General features: G+C 30.8%; 1 protein-coding gene across 1 annotated transcript in view; it reads right to left on the bottom strand.

The window, feature by feature from the left end:
- PPIP5K2 (diphosphoinositol pentakisphosphate kinase 2) overlaps window positions 1-16,932 on the bottom strand; it is a 73,291-nt gene that overhangs the window by 53,988 nt on the left and 2,371 nt on the right. Inside the window, exons 2-9 of the mRNA XM_063086782.1 lie at window positions 12,868-13,203; window positions 9,668-9,863; window positions 6,995-7,085; window positions 5,653-5,738; window positions 4,824-4,978; window positions 3,481-3,582; window positions 2,148-2,309; window positions 672-793 (exon numbers count right to left, since the gene is read on the bottom strand). Of these exons, the coding sequence (XP_062942852.1) occupies window positions 672-793; window positions 2,148-2,309; window positions 3,481-3,582; window positions 4,824-4,978; window positions 5,653-5,738; window positions 6,995-7,085; window positions 9,668-9,863; window positions 12,868-12,981 (1,028 nt within the window). The 5' untranslated portion in view covers window positions 12,982-13,203. The remainder of the gene's footprint in view (window positions 1-671; window positions 794-2,147; window positions 2,310-3,480; window positions 3,583-4,823; window positions 4,979-5,652; window positions 5,739-6,994; window positions 7,086-9,667; window positions 9,864-12,867; window positions 13,204-16,932) is intronic.

Raw genomic sequence — 16,932 nt, 5'->3', positions numbered from 1 at the left:
ATACGATAGAAGCTGACTCCAATTATTAAACATTTTAAAGTGTAAGTTTCCTATGGCTCTGTCATATATACTTTGAAATGTCTTAAAAACGTTTCTTGCTTTGCAAGTCTTCTGAATCAAGATAAAGGAAATAGGTTGAAAAATGTAAAAATGGTGTTTCTATATGCAATAATTTCTTTTACATTCACTTGATAATCTTATGAGAGTATCTTCAAATAACATATGCTTGTAGAAAGAATCATCATGCAAAAGAATCCTATATTCCAAATATTTCTATTTTACTCTGGTTACTTATTTCATGAATGTTAATTTTGTACCATTAGGTGAGGTAATGAAACCTTTTCAACCATAATTATACAACAAAAACTTGAGGAACAAGGTATTATAATAAATAAGTCGTTTTGATTAATAATCACCATATTACAGAATTTCCAAATCTATGAAGTTAAAACACCTTAAAGCCTTCATCTATACTGGTCATAAAATAATCTGTCTTTGATAACCCAAAGTATAATTTAGGATCTGGCATAGTCTCGGATGTCATTTCATGAACATTGACTTTTACACAAGAACGCTTTAAAAATCCTGATCATTTAATGTTAACAATTATTTGATTTCTGAATAACTAATATGCAAAGGTAAAAAGAGGAAGTAAAATTTAAAATTCTTACCCAAGTATTTTTGCACAATCATCATAATACTTCATGGAATTTTTCACAAAACTGAAGCCATTGACATCACAGACATAAGACTGTCCATTGGCCCGTAACAAATCAAAGCCACAAACTGTTTGCTATTTAAAATAAGTTACAAACTTTAAGGTTTCATTTAAATCAAGATTCACAGCTTTCCAGTCTTATTAGAATATGAGAAATTTTTATGTCTAAAAGTGTATTATTATATATCGATTTACTTCATAGTAAGTAAGAAATAAAAGAAATTACTTATTTCCAACTTGAGAATGCTGAAGATACATCATATGTGCTATATCATTATTTTAGTTCTTATCATGAAGTAGATGTAGAACAATAATGCATAAGGGGCTACAGAGCTCAAAAAATAACATATTGTATCAAACAGTTCATCAATTAACATTTAATTAAAAAACAAAAGCAAATATTTTAAAGTTTTCGACAAATAAATTCTGTATGAACAAAAATTATATCACTTTAATTCAAAAGAAAAGAAAAAAATAGTTTTGAAGACAGATCCCAGGGGAAATATCCAGTTATCCCTGTGAACGTTTTAACTCCTGACAACCACATATTGTGAGCACATGAAATAAATTTTCTTTATTTGGAGAAGAAAATGGCTAAAGGTATAAATTCCCTGCTTGGGCTTTAAGAACTTTCTGATCTACATTTTATGTTCAAATCATCACATATTAGAATAATGTAATTCTAAATCAAGGCTTTTGTAATCCTGTCATAACAAAACTATTAATACTTATTTACAGACTAATATTCCTTCCATGAAAGAAACTTCAAATCATTAAGGCCCAAAGTATTTCTTTATTTAATAACCAGTAATAAAGACTAGTCTTTAAATTATAGATACTAGGCAAGATTTCAAAAAGGCAAAATTTATCCTTTATAAAGTGCATGCTATACTACTTCTATTTAAATCTTTCCTATACAGTAGTTAGATAAAAACCTAATAATATATGCTAATTAGTCAAGTTAATTAAGAGAATTAATCAAATGTCAGAAGTAAAAAATTTTCTTTAAAAAATGTATTTATATTGCTTTCATGAACATATTTTTATCATATATTAGGTCAAAGAATTGATTACCAAGGCTAGAACACTGAAGACTTTTAATCAACAAAAAAACCAGTATCGATTCTATGAAGGTACTACTCATAACCAATTTTCAATAATGTTAGACAATACCCCTAAACACTGGTTAGTTGAGTGGTTCTCTATAATTTTAATTTCTGAATAAATTGACAAGATTTCCTTTTACATAGTATAGAAACAATACATTGGCACTACACAAATCCCTTCACAAGTGCATGTATCATTCAGATACACTAATACATTCTCAGATTTCTTTCTCAATTATAAACCCAAATAACATTTCTCACTCAAAAAACAAAACTAGAATTCTTTTTACAATGCTGTCTATATGGCTTATTTAACATCTTACCTTAAAAGCAAGGCAGACTTTCCAGGCAATTAATTTCTCTCGTGCATTGAGAATGACAGGGTATCTTACTTCTTTTCCTTCACTATCTCGTTCCACCTTACCATCAAGTGCTGGAGATTTTCGAGCTTCAGCATGGGCATAATCTGGACCCACTGTATAAACCTTTCATGAATGTTAAATATACACATGAATATATATTTATGTATATATATAAAAAATAAGATGAAAACAAATCAAAAACAAATAATCAAAAAATAGTTGACTCCAGATACATCTTTCTATTTTACATGCCAGAATTTTCAATACATTAGGAAACATTTTAAGTAATTATATGACAAAATTGGTAAACTGTGGCTTCATTCTCCATACTGAGCATTATGAGGGAACACCAGGATGGATAAGATGTGATCCCTCTCCTGAAACTGTTTTAATTTAACAAGGAAAGATACAAATAACTATAAAACATTATAGAAGAAAAAAACTGCCAAAAGAAAGATTTAAAAAGGGGTGGGGGCATAGATCCTAATGAAAAGAGAAGGAAAGTGAAAGGCACTCTAACCAGAAATAAACACAAGTACAGAGGTATGAAACAGCTTGATATATTTGGTAAAACCAAATTATTTGATGAAGTTTATACTGTAAAAAATTAGGTTTATAAGAAAGATAGAAGACAAGACTGTGAAATATCTTGCATGCCAGGCTTATGAATCTTGTTCTTAATCCTGTGGTCAGTGAGGATCCACTAGGTTCATGATCAGATTTACACTTGAGAAAGAACACTATGGTTAAAGAGAGACTGGCTGAAGGCAAAGCAATTATTAAGACCTTACTTGTCTCTAGTTGAAATCATAGACATTTTCATATCACATTACAGTCGTCACATTTACTCAAAAAATCATTTACACTAATGACTGCTTTGAAACTGTGGTGGCTATTAGACCCTTACTCATATTTTGTTATGTAATGCCCTTTTAAAAAAGCATATACATTATTAATATCACACAACTGATTTTTAAATATTTCGATAACTATACTTCTATAAAATCTGTCTCCTTTGTGATCCTGTATGTTTTATTTTAAGCATTAAAGAACACTATTTTTAAAAAAGGGCCCAGTCTTCAGACTGCCAAATGTGTTCATGGTATAAAACACATTAAGAATTCCTAATCAAAAAGAAAGTGATCCAGAATAGAGTTTAGATATATGTAGCTAGTTAAAGAGTGCTCTCTTTTTCTGAGAGCACTGATAAAAGCAAAATCTATTTTAATCAATCCTACCTTAACATCAATACCACCCTAAGTACAAAATTAAGATATACTTTAATCAATCCTACCTTAACATCAGTACCATCTGTGGGCATAAACTCTTCATATATATATGAGCCTGTTTTTCGTACGTTGCTTTCTGGGGAATAAACACTACTTCTACTGCCAATCTGAGAACAAAAGATGTCCATCAAAATAAAAACTTAATTATTCCTCTCATTTTTATAGTATAATCCTTGTTTACCATCTATTAACATCTTAGGATGTTAACATCTTAAATTTTTTTAATCCAAAAATATTTAACAATGCTTACTTTGTACTTGGCATTATATTATTCTTGCTGTCAGTGAAACTTGTATGTACATTGAAGAGCATAAAAATATAAAGAACACTAAGAATTATGTTTCTAAGATTGATCTATGTTGCTACATGTAATTCAAGTTTGTTCATTTTTACTACTGTAGAATCTTCCACTGTGTAAATACTCCAGAATTCATCCATTCTCCTATCAATGTGTGTTTAGGCTGTTTTCCAAGCTTTGACTGTTACAACAATGTTGCTTTGAACATTTTTGTAAGTGTCCTCATGTCACATGTATACAAGAGAGTTTCTAAGGTATAAACTAGAAGTGGAATTGCTAGGTGACAGAATATGCTCACACTTAACTTACAAAGATAAACTATTTTAACAATTTAGAGTCTCATCATCAATGTACACTGTCTACATTCTTGTCTATACTTCATATTGATAGACTTTTTAATGTTTGCCACTCTGATAGATATTAAAATGGTATCCTGTGTTCTTTATTTGCATTTCCATGATTGTTTATAAATGTACATGTATTTTTAATTCTGAAACATTGCTAAATTGTGTTGCTAAGAGGCTACACTAATTTGTGTTCCTATCAAAAATGTTTGGGCTTGTGTTTGTTTCTCAACTACCTCAATATTTTTGATCTTTGCCAATCCAAAAAGTAATAACCATATTATATTTTAGATCTGATTTGTATTTACTTTATTACGGGTACAATTAAGCATACTTTCATGTACATAAAAGTTATTAGTACTACTTTTTCTATGAATTCTATTTTTCTGGGCCATTTTTCTAAAAGACTGCTTATTTTAACTGAATTTCTAGTTTGACAGATATACAAACTCGAGGGAGGAAGAAGAAAAATCATGTAACTTTCCTGGTATTCTGTAGGCAGGAATTTTGCTTAACAACATTAAATAGCTAAAATGATGCCTTGCTTTTCTAACAAGTATGATATCAATTTTATGAGTTTATCGTAAATGATACATTTTCAAGAGTTTAATACTCAATAACATTATTTATTAAATGCTTACTTTTAATAAAATTGATACAATAATGTATGAAGAATACTATTCACACAAAAGTTATGAAGGTTTACCTTTCTAAAGAGTCTTTGACTTCCACCACCAGCAGAGGTTGGATAATAAATGTAAACATTGTGATCTTCTGCACTGACTGGCTTTTCTACAAATGGCTTTTGGAAAACTTCCCCATTTACTTCAACATGATCTTCCCCTTCAATCAGATTACATTCTATAAATCAAACATAATAGCAAGAAAAATTACATATTGTATTATATTATCTAGATACCATATTATTACAGAGGACTTTTTTACTAGAAGAGAGATCATTAAGAAAAGTAAACTCAGATAATGCATTTACTTGATTTTAATCAAAGATATTTATGCAAACATATACCGACATCTATGATATACATGGGATTAAGAACAAAAGCTGTTTTTCAAAATCTTATGGACTTACCATTTCACACTACCATGCCACAGAATTCAAAGTTAGATATGAAATGATGCCATCAAGAAAGACTGAGAATAACTCCAGAATGCCACCATCTTCTGAAAAATGTGTGGGATCATACTAATACTTGAAATTCAATAGTCATAGATGAATCACTTGTTTACCCCTAATCAATATAAATTTACTAAACATGTAATTTCAAAATTCTTCTGAATGATTCTCAGAGATATGTCAAATGTAGATCAAAGAAGAATAGGATAGATAACTCTTAAATTATTGGTTAGCATTTTAGCTCAGTGGCACATTTTAATGTTTGTTTTTAAGCCATTTTTTAAAAACTGAATAGAATAATATGAATTCTTTAAATTCTTCCATTTAATTATTGTAAGATAGTGGCTGAAAAGTCTCTTGAGTTGCAAAAGGCAGTTTGCTTAAAATCTCTTACTGTTACCTTTGGGATTATTTGGGTCACGGTTCAAAATCGCGTATCGAGGAAGTAAAATACCTTCAGCTTGAAGAATACTATATACTTCTCTCCTAAAGAAAAAGAAAAAACATCTTTATTGTTTTACTGTTCTATTTCACAATGAGTATATTATTATACTGTTCTTAAAGTACATTATTACAGTTCTACTACTAAAATGGGTATGTATATCAAGCTTTTTCTTTTAAATAAATATATGCCATTTCAAATATTAAAAAAATATGTTCTAAGAAAATATGTAGCAAGAGAACAAAAATTTATGCACAACATCTTTTGTAGCATATTAAAATACTAATTTTGAAAAGTGAGAATATAAATTATAAAAAGAAATGGTTAAAGTTGTTATATCACAATGACAGAATATTACCTGATCGTTAAAAACCTTATGCTCAAATAATATTTAATGACATGGGGAAATGTTCAGAGTATGCTAAGAGAAAAGTGATTCTAATTTTGTAAAGTGTGAGTACATGTATGCTCTGCTTTCTAAATGAAAAAATATTGTTGATGTAGTAACAGGATTAAATGGCTTTCTTTATGCTTTTATTTTTCAAACTTCTTAAAATAAGCATGCATTTTTACAGTATATTTACATATTTATTATAGATAAACATACATTAATATGTAAACCTAAGAAAAATGTTTTAAATTTTTAGATATTAATAATGTTACTCTCCACAAAATAGAACAAAAACAGAAAAGCAGAGAAACTATAAGGTCTCATACTTTATAAGCATTTTCATATACATAATCTCATATCGTAATGGTAATATAAAAGAAAATAGAATGCTGGTGAAACTGTAATATTATAATAGTAGCGATTAGAGTGCAACAACAATTAAATGAAATATATAAATATGCTCATATTTTATAATTTCTCTTAGAAATCCATGCTTTTACCCTGTTAAGTAAATGCTAAGATATAGTGAAATATTTTTCAAAATGGGTATACTTTGCCATTAAAAAAATCTAGTAATAATGAGTTAAGTCCTAATTTAATCACCAGTCACATAACAGAAAAATTGTTCATAATTTTCAATGGTTTAGTAGTCTCTGGAAATTAAACAAATCTGGTTTGTTGTCCCACTACTTGGGGAACTACCTGTGACTTTGGGCAAATTAACTATCTCTCTGATTCTCAAGATTCCTCACTTATAAAAATTAGGTAATAAATACCTATTTCTGAGCATTATTTTGAGAATATAATGAATTAATGTATGTGATAACACCTGATGTAACATCAGCATATATTAGGTACTAAATAAATGTTAATTTTCCTTCCTTTAAATCAGCCAACTTCACAACTCACCTATCTTGTATGAGATACTGCATATTCAAGTCATTGATTACAAATGGATTCCTGAGTTTTGCATAGGCAACTGCTTTGTCCAGTGGAAATCCTAAGAACACATATTATTAACATACTCTGTACAATCTCAAGATTAAGTTGATATCTATAATTTATCAAATTGAATTGGTGCCACCTCCCATAAAAGAATAATTACATTATGCACATACTGCCTTCTATAAAAGGTATAGAATAATATATACTCAAACATAAACCTTCATTTAACTTAAACTATTAAATCTTATTTTTTCCTAGTTAATTCCTAGATTGATAAGGCACAGCAAGCCAGTAGCTATACAACCAAATTTAGAATACTGTTAGTCAATGCTTGACTTCAAATTTGCCTGATAAAAGGTAAGATTACCTCATATACAAAGAGAAATCTACATAAACTTAAGTGTATCACAATTACCTGGTGATTTTTAAAAAATGTATACAATTTACTTTCATTTAGGTATTTGATGCCTATACATATAAATTAGCTGATATTCAAAGAATGATGCAGCTTTAAAAACAGCAGCAAAAACAAAACAATTCACATACAACAGATATGCTCAAAATATAAAATACATCAGTGGAATCATGCTGTCGCTGGGTCAGTGTTAACATACCAGAAATTAACTCCCTAACATTTCTAAATTTTGGTAAAAGTACTAATTACAACGAAAACAAATCAAAAGGCAGATACGGTAAGAAGAGGCCTAAAAAACTTCTAAAGAATTTTAATGATTATATTTTACTCTCCATATTAAAACTAAAAGTCTCCAAATTTATCCATCAATACACATTATCAGGAGACACAGTAAACCATAGTCATTAAGAGCATAAACCAGTGCTCAAATATTTCACTAGCTATAAGACCCGGGGCAAATTTATTTAACATCTCTAAGCCTCTGAGCCCAGCTGTGAATGACTATTATACCAGACTTACCTACCAGGGTTTTTGAGGAATTAAATAAAAGAGTGTATAGAATGCACTTAGCACAGTGCCTAGTGTAGTTAGTGCTCAATAAATGTAACCTCTTATTACTCCTTAAATGACAATATTTTAATGAACAGTATACCTACAGAAAAGGGTAAAAATCAGCAAGCAAGAATAACTTTGGGATTTAACCATAAAATACTAAGTATTCACACATGTGAAGATACTGTATTTTGCAGAATTATCAGATAGTAGAAAAAGCATTAAAGCATGCTGAAGTTAAAATAAAACAAAACAAAACAAAATACTATGGTCAGTTTAACAAGATTTATTACTAAATTCCTCTTAGTTTTAAAAATTTAAATAAAAATACTGTGCACCAAAAATCACTTGACCACAAATCACAAATCCTTCAAGTTTTATAAAGACTGTCAGAATTTTATCACTTCTAAAGATGTCTCAATGTCTATGATTTGAAGCCTCCTGATAGAATTCAGCAAATAGAAAACACCCACATAGTGAGTTCCTTGCTTGTTGTTAAAGAGGAACTTTTTTCTTACCAAGAGACAGTATATGGGAAATGACCTTAGATACAGCACCTAGTTTCTACAGGCAAATAGCTTTTACAGGAAGAACCATGTGATGGTAAGGGAAGAACACCTTCCCCTAAAGGATAAACCGATTTTAAGGTTCTCCAAAATGAAGGGCCTTAATCTGCAAAGATCACAGCCCTGGCTTCTCTACGAAATAATGAAAATCAATTTAGGCAATGAGAGCACAAAAAGTCTCAACCATGCCTGATCTTCTTCCTGCTAAAATGAGACTTAAACGCAGATCAGAACTACATATTTAGGTAACAGGTGATGATTAAGTATGAAAACATTTATAACTGAAAGCACATCTTTTAAATTAAAGTTATTAGTGGAAATTCACTTGTTTCACAATTCCTTTTTTTGGGGGGGGGGGGCCGTTTGCTGGTAAGGGGAATCTCAACTTTTGAGTTTGGTGTTATCAGCACCATACTCTCCTAAGTGAGCTAAATAGCCAGCCCGTCACAGATTCTTAGGTTACACATTTTCAGATATATACTTAGCAATAATTTTAATGAGTAGACTTTACTATGAAGTAATACTTAATTGATATTTCAGTTTGATTAATAAAAGATAGCAAGTAAGATCTAAAATCTCAAATATTAAGTTCTTAAGAAACAAAGCTTGAATATGTATATGAGGAATGACAGATCATTTTCTATATGGCAAAAACATAAGGGCTTAAAATATTCAAGAATTCAAGAATTTATCCAAAGAAACTTAGAGATGCAAACAAAGATATATATGCAGAGTTCATCACAACCTTATTTCTAATAGTCAAAACTGGAAACCATCCAAATGTTAGAATATTAGTTAAATATGTTATGGTGCCATCCACACAATGATAAACTATGCCACCATTAAAAATTGGTTTTTAAAGAATAAAATGGAGGGGGAAAAAACATCTGGATATAATAGTGAAAAAAAGTTAAATGTAAAATTACACATATGTTATGATACTAAATTTAGAAAAAATGCACACAGAAGAAAAAGACTGGAAAGAAATATATCTAAATGTTAACATCACATATCTATGAGAGTGGCTTACTTTAATTTTATTATTAATATGTATTAGTTTCATAATCAGAGAGAATAAAGGGATTTCTCCCTCTTCTTTAGTACCTTTAGAATGGAAAGAAATAAGACAATCACACAAAGGCCAATTTTCCACTGGTTCATTTAAAATAACTTCCTCTTCAAATACTACTACTGTGATATATTTAAATAAGGAGATCCGTTCAAGAATTTCCTTCATTGGTTTGGATTTGGATTTCTTTGCCATGGAACATATTCCAACCACAATCTGCCTTTCCGGTGGCTAAAACAGAAACAAAACAAAAAATCAAGATGACTTAACATGAACTCCAAAGTACAGCTACCTTAATTTTTCTTCGGAAGTAGATTTGGCATGTGATTAACAAATAAAAGTAGCAAATTAACCAAAAAAGCATTTTTAATAATTATATCATTGTTATAATAAACAAAAAATAAATTAACAGCTTTCTACAAAGGTCTGGAAAAATTTTTAAAAACAAAAACACTTTCAGAACATTGCTACTATTTTCAATCAAATTTAATGCTAAATACTCTTTCTTTAACTGCCTCTATCATTCATTTACCCTCTTCACAACAAAAAAGAGTAAATAATGGCCAAAACCTGTCTAACTCAAGTACAAAAATTAATGGAAGTGAAATAAAGAATCACCTTGCCTAAAATAAGTCATAGTTCTGATTACAAAGCTATACAGTATTCATTTACTTTTGTAGATTGAGCTTGAATATTAGTTGGTCACCACAGACAACTTGGAAGGAAGTTTTAGAGAAGGTCATGCTGCTAACGGGGTTGTCAAGACCCTCTGACATTCCAGTCTTCATACTCAATATTCCTATTTAATGGTGTTGCTGACCTCTGGCACCCTTGCTACAGCTTAAAGGTCATGATTTGGTCTAAAACTAAAAAAGCTCTATATAGAAGCAATAACTTATGAAGAAGCTCATGATTTATAAAATGACTCAAGAATAATTGTGGGGTCTTTGCATTCAGGTACTTAGAGTTTTATCAAATATATAAAGCTGTGTCCAGTTTTTCATTTCAATTCTTTTCTCCTTCCATGATATTTCACATGACATTATAATCTGGTCTCAAAAGTGATTTATTACACTTTCTCTTACTATAATCTAAAAATAAAATTGGATAACATCAAAATTAAATTGTTCTTTTTAGGTCTAGAACTATACTTCTGCATAGGCTGCCTCTTCACACTCATGAAATTTAGTTTGGTTCAGTACTAGATTTGATTGTAAATCAAATAAGTGATAACTTCTAAACTTCCTGGGTCCTGCTGTCTTTCCCCCTTTGATCATCCATTTTCATGTTCCCTTATTCAATTCTTCCCTGATCAAAAGCTTTGATCTCATTATGTTTCTAAAATAGATTTCCTTAGACATCAAAATTACTCAACCTAACATTTTTCATGCTTTACAGTTTAAAGAAAAAATACTAATAAATTAAGTTTTGTTTTTTACTATATATCTATTTAATGAATATCTGCTCATTGGCTAAGATGAATGGGAAACATTCGAGTTTAAAATGTACAAATAAACCTATATTAATAAGATGAAATTACAGAATTTTCCTATTAGGTAAATCCTTAGCAGTACAAAAATAGTTTTTTAACATATGAGTTATTTTGTTAGACTTAATGTCTAACAAAACTGAAATTCACATCTTTGAAATCTTAAAAATAGAATAATCCAAAATAAAATCACTTCATGAAGTTATAAGTCAAAGGAACTACATCAAGCTTTTCAAAAGTAACAACTGAGTGTCATGAATGCAAGCTCAATTTAGCACTAATATTCCATGAAATGGGCTAAGTACTGAAGATCAGATATACAGAAAGTATCTGTCCTCCAAGTACTTTGAGTCTAATAGAGAACACGGTAAAAATACAGTGCACTGTGATACATGGAATAGAAGTACATAAGTCAAGGCATAGACATAGAACTGAGGAAGAAGCGTTCAAGTCTGTCATGTGGAAAAGAGAAAGGAAAGTGGGAAGAGTGAAAGGCATGAAATCCAAGAATGGTTCCAAAGAAAGTAAAATAATTCACAATAAGGGCATGTAAGAGAGATAAAGGAGTACATACAACAGCAAAGAGGCATGGTACAACATGGAATAAATATGTGGAAATAAAAATTTTGATGTCATTAAAACATAAAAAGTAGGAAGAATGAGAGACAAGTATGGCTGTAGACAAAGAGGGGAGATAAAAGTCCTTATATGTAAGAAGACTGGACTTGATCCACCAATGGTGTTCATATGGTGTTTAGAAGAACTCTAGAGAAAAGAGGTAAGGGTCATAGAGGCTGAGTCAACAGTGCTTTCTAGTGAGCTGGAGAAGCTCTGCTTTTATGTTTCACTTTCAGGACTTCATCTGAATCTTCAAAGTTTTGGCTGCTAAGAGAAGCTTGAAAATCATTATTTTCTCATGGGTAGGGTATGGAGAAGGGTAGGTATGGGGAAACATGTTTTTCTTTTAAAACAAAATTCTCTTTCTAATTTGAAATATAAGAAAAACAAACATATTGTAAGTCTGTATTTTAAATCAGTTCTCAGAGTAAAGCAATCTCTACTTACAAAAAAAAATCAATGATGAGTAAGAAAAACGCTCAGCTGATGTAACTATAGCAAAATGAACACAATAAAATCCAATATGGATATAATGTTCTAATATATCAGAAAAAGATCAAGATTTAACACATTCACACATATACACAGATGCTTTAAGTAGCCTCTCCTAGTCAGTTTGCAGACTTCTGAATAATTAATAAATAAATAGAGATTATCTTCAGGTCAACCAGCACTTGCACTGGTGACATGATAAACTTAATGAATCTGTTAAGGAGTTAGTTCTCCTTTTTTAATACCTTTAAAATTATTTCCTTCTACTTCTTTATCTTGATATATTTGTTACACATTTCTACATCCAAGAAACCCTTTTGATTTAGGCCCCAGATTATACTGTTTCTCTTTGCCACTTTTTCTACCCAACCTTGAGTTACATTATGCATTATCAGTGAAAGAAACTAAAATAGGCATCATTAACAACTTAGAAGTCTGACCCCTAACTGTATTTTGATTCACCATAGATTCCGTATCACTCATGAAAATATACTTTTTCAGTTTAAAACATTTCTAATAAATTCTCATGTGAAAAAGTCTTAATTTAAGATCACAGTATTAATTCACATTAACAGTGATTAGTAAAAAGTTTAATACTGTATTGGTCTACTTTCACCAAAGACACAAACAACTTACAGACTCATCCTCCTCCTCATCATCTTCATCTGCATGGTGGAAGAAACGTCGATAATTTCCAGGGTTTATTTCTGTATCTTCAGGACCAACAAAGAATCTGGGGGCTTCACTCATTTTTACTTAATTTGATATAGATATAATTTAAATGATCTATATTAAAACTGCTTCGACATAAATAGCATCAGAAGAAAGCATTCTCCCTATACTCGCTGACACATAGGTCTGCTGAAGCTTGTTTCTGCTTATATAGTCGCTTGAAATTGTGATGACAGTTCATTGGCAGATGCTCCTTTGTTCTCAGATATCATTGCTTCATTGTTGATATCAAAGTTGTTGCTGCAGTTTAAAATACAAAGAAAGTGAGGCTATTGCTTCCCCGAGTTGATATAGTAATCTCTTTGCGTAAAATAAAACTAAAAAATTAGTTTTAGAGAGCATACTTCAGAAACATTCATGTAAAAATAATTTTAAATGATACTTGTAAAATCAGCACCAATAATGTGATTTTCTTCAATAAAATTAAGAAATTAAGACTCTTATCTTCAGTAATATACATCTTAGCAATTTGACTAACTGATACAAAATAACAAAAGGACTACAGCCTAATTTCCTCAAGTCCAAAAATAACAAATAAAGAGAAAATTATTCGAATTATAACAAAATTACATCAAAAGCTAAATCCCTCTGTACATAGTTCAGACATACCTGAATGGAAAAAACAGATAAAATGTAATGTGGGTTTAAAAACCACTGACAATTGAACATTAATCTAAAATTACATTAAAACAATTTGTAAAAGTTCAGTTTGCAAACAGGTTTTTCAGGGAACATAACCACTCTACATTCTGGTCTCATACATATATCAACAAAAAAAAAAGATTAGAGTAAAAACAGTATTTCATTTGAATAGTAGCTCTTAAACTTGTAGAAGTCAAAAAGTCTTTAGCAAATGTCATAAAAATCTATGGATCCTCTCCCCAGAAAAAAATGTACAGGTGCACTAAATTCTGCAAGCAATTTTATGGAATCTACTGACATTTAAACTTTTCCACATAATCACACATCCATGAACATTAGTTAAAGAATTATAATATAACTGTGATATAATCTCAAAATGTTCCTTGCCAAACTTGTTTACATGTACTTGTTGCCTGGTCATATTAAAATTAATTATCTGCCAAGATGAAAGTAGATATCAAATACTTCATTTGATTAATGGTAGCACCAGGGTACTTCAAAAAGTTCACGGAAAGATTTGTACTATCTTTTAATTTTATTCTTCCAGGAACTTTTTGAAGTGCTCTCATATAAGAAATTACTTGGTCAAATATCCTTAAGAAGAGTTGAACAATATGCCAGACAGAATTCAAAGCATAATTCTGAAAGTCCTATTCCTGAAGATCTAATTTCATTTTATTTGGTGGCTCCCTATAAAACATTAAAATCAGTTTACCCAGTCAGTCTTGACTTTATCCTTTTTCAAATTACAGTTATGAAATTTAAGACAATTTGTGATTAAAGAATGAAAGCAGAAATAATTTACTCTATAAATCAACTCCTTTTGTTCCTATTCCCTCCATACTGTTTAATATTAACAAATATTTGCTGTAAAAGAAAAAAAGAAAGTTTCCAATTGCTGTAAAACTTGACGGCACAGGTAAGTTGAACTCAGATCTGTTTTGTATGAAATGGCAAACATCTTTTGGGTTTTTTTTTACTGTTTTACTCTTACTGTCTAAAAACAGTGCAGATATTTCAGTAGTGGAAAGGGCATGTGTTTTTGGTGTCAGATATACCTTATTCAATCTATCACTACATAATAAGCAACTTATGCTGGTTTCTCTGAGTCTGTTTTATCTATTTAAAAAAGGGGGTTTACTAACACCCTGTAACTCTGTAAAGACTAAGTGAGGTAGCCTTAGTGCTTGGCATGTATTAAACATTCAATAAACCTTAGTTTCTATAAGCACTCCTATAAACCAAACTCCCTACTAATATAACACGCAAATCTAAAAGAATGAATATTGCTCATTATTTGTTGAAATGAATGTATTCATTCATTGGCTGGCAATATATAAAGTCAAAGAAAACATGGCCCTTTTCCTTAAGGACCTTTTAGTCTAGAAGGAAGTCAGCCAAGTAAATTAACATTTTTTGTTTGTGTGATAAACACACCAATAAAACAGATAGACGAAATATGCAATAATATACTAAATATCTCACTATCCACTTCAGAACTGCGATGATGGGAATTGCGAGGTCCAGCTTATCAGTGCATATATAGGTATATACTTGTATGTACGTATAGGTATGTATGTATATGTGCGTGTATACTCATAGTCTATTGCATGTTTTAAAATTGTACTTCTTTCTAGTTTAGGTGTTCTAACAAAAGTGGTCACAATCTTGTTTTAGAGGCAGAGCTGAAAATTAATTTCTAAAACCTTTCTAATTTTAGAGCATTCATTGTGAAAAGTCCATAACACATAAGAATGAAATTTTAAAAATCAGTTAATAGTCCCTTTTCCTGGTGGCAGAACTGATGGTTGTTGTTCTTGGTTGTAGAACTATTGGACTGTATTTCCTGCTAGTCCTTTCAATATTTTCTCCCACATTTTTAGACACTGTACACAATACATATGTGTGAGTAGAAATGAACTTTTGGGGGAAAAAAGAGTATATCCCATAATTTTTTTTTTCCAAAACAGTATGAATTAATAACTGATCTGTCCCCTTTACTTACTCAAGTTCTGTTTCAGTCTGTAATGCTCCTTGAAGTACATAGATATCTGTCTCTAGTTTGAGTGTGGTCTGAAATCAATGCCTCTCATTCATTCATTTTAAGAGAGGCAATAGATAAATGAACAAATAAATATATGTTAGGAAGACCTCTCTAATAAGGAAACATTTGAGAGGAAATATAAATTAAATGAGGAAACCAGCCCTGGGGTTATTTAGTGAGAGCATTCCACATAAGAAACAAAGTATAAAGGTCCTAAAGCATATTTGGCTTATTTCCCATGTTCAAGGAATAGTAAGGAGGCTGCAACAGAGCAGGCATACAAAGGAAGAATGGTAGATAACTATGTTGAAAGTAGCTAAGATGCATACGGAGAACTAAGAAGCCTTGGTAAGATTTTTCAATCTTATAAAATGTGATTGGACTGCATTTAAGAGAGTGGGAGGACAGGAAGTAGAGACAGGTTGTACAGACAATTCTTGTAAAGGGTTTTATTATAAAGTTGGGCAAAGAAGGGGCTGGCCAGTTAGCTCAGTTGGTTAGAGCATGGTGCTGATGACACCAAGGTCAAGGGTTTAGATCCCTTTAACAGTCAGCTGCCAAAAAAAAAAAAAAAAAAAAAAAAGTTGGGCAGAGAAATTGGGCCTCAGAAGGACATAAGGTCAAGGAATGTTTTTTTTTTTTTTTCTGTTATTTCATTTTAACTATAAAAGATACTCACGTATATCATAAAAAGGCTAAACAAGCTAGTGGTTAAGAGCATGGATTAATGAGCCAAAATACTTGGGTTTGAATTGACTCCTATAGCTGTATGACCTCCAGCAAGGTAGTTAACCTCTCAGGGTCTCAATTTCCACATTTGTAAATTGTACTTATCTCATAGCTTGTTGTAAGGATTAAATATAAAATAATACTGTATATTAAAAGTTCTTACATCCCAATGTCTAAGCCATACTCCACACCAATTAAATCAGAATGTTTGAGAGTAGGGCTCAGGTATTTTTAAGGTTTCCCAAGTTGAGACTATCATGAACACTACTGACTGGGATAAACTATCACCTTATTACTGGTTCTGGCCAGAGCTACCTAGTGCTCAAAATAACACCTTGGATCAGCCATCAGTCCCATATTGCATTCAGAGCTTCCTTGCCTGAATTTTAAAATCTTTCCAAGCCATCGTGGCCCTTTCCACAGGTTCCCAAAGGAGCCCAGATATGAACTAGTACATCTCTGCTACCAAATTAAGAGGAGATGGGAGCTACAGCTCCTGCTGCTCAGCCTGAACACAGACATAATCAGTTTTCCTGAAATCTCAAAAGCATTTT

Source organism: Cynocephalus volans, chromosome 2 (genome assembly GCF_027409185.1).
Source record: "Cynocephalus volans isolate mCynVol1 chromosome 2, mCynVol1.pri, whole genome shotgun sequence".
NCBI classification, from domain to species: Eukaryota; Metazoa; Chordata; class Mammalia; order Dermoptera; family Cynocephalidae; genus Cynocephalus; species Cynocephalus volans.
The sequence above is the reverse complement of the archived record's forward strand: the minus strand, read 5'-3'. Positions and strand labels throughout refer to the sequence as shown.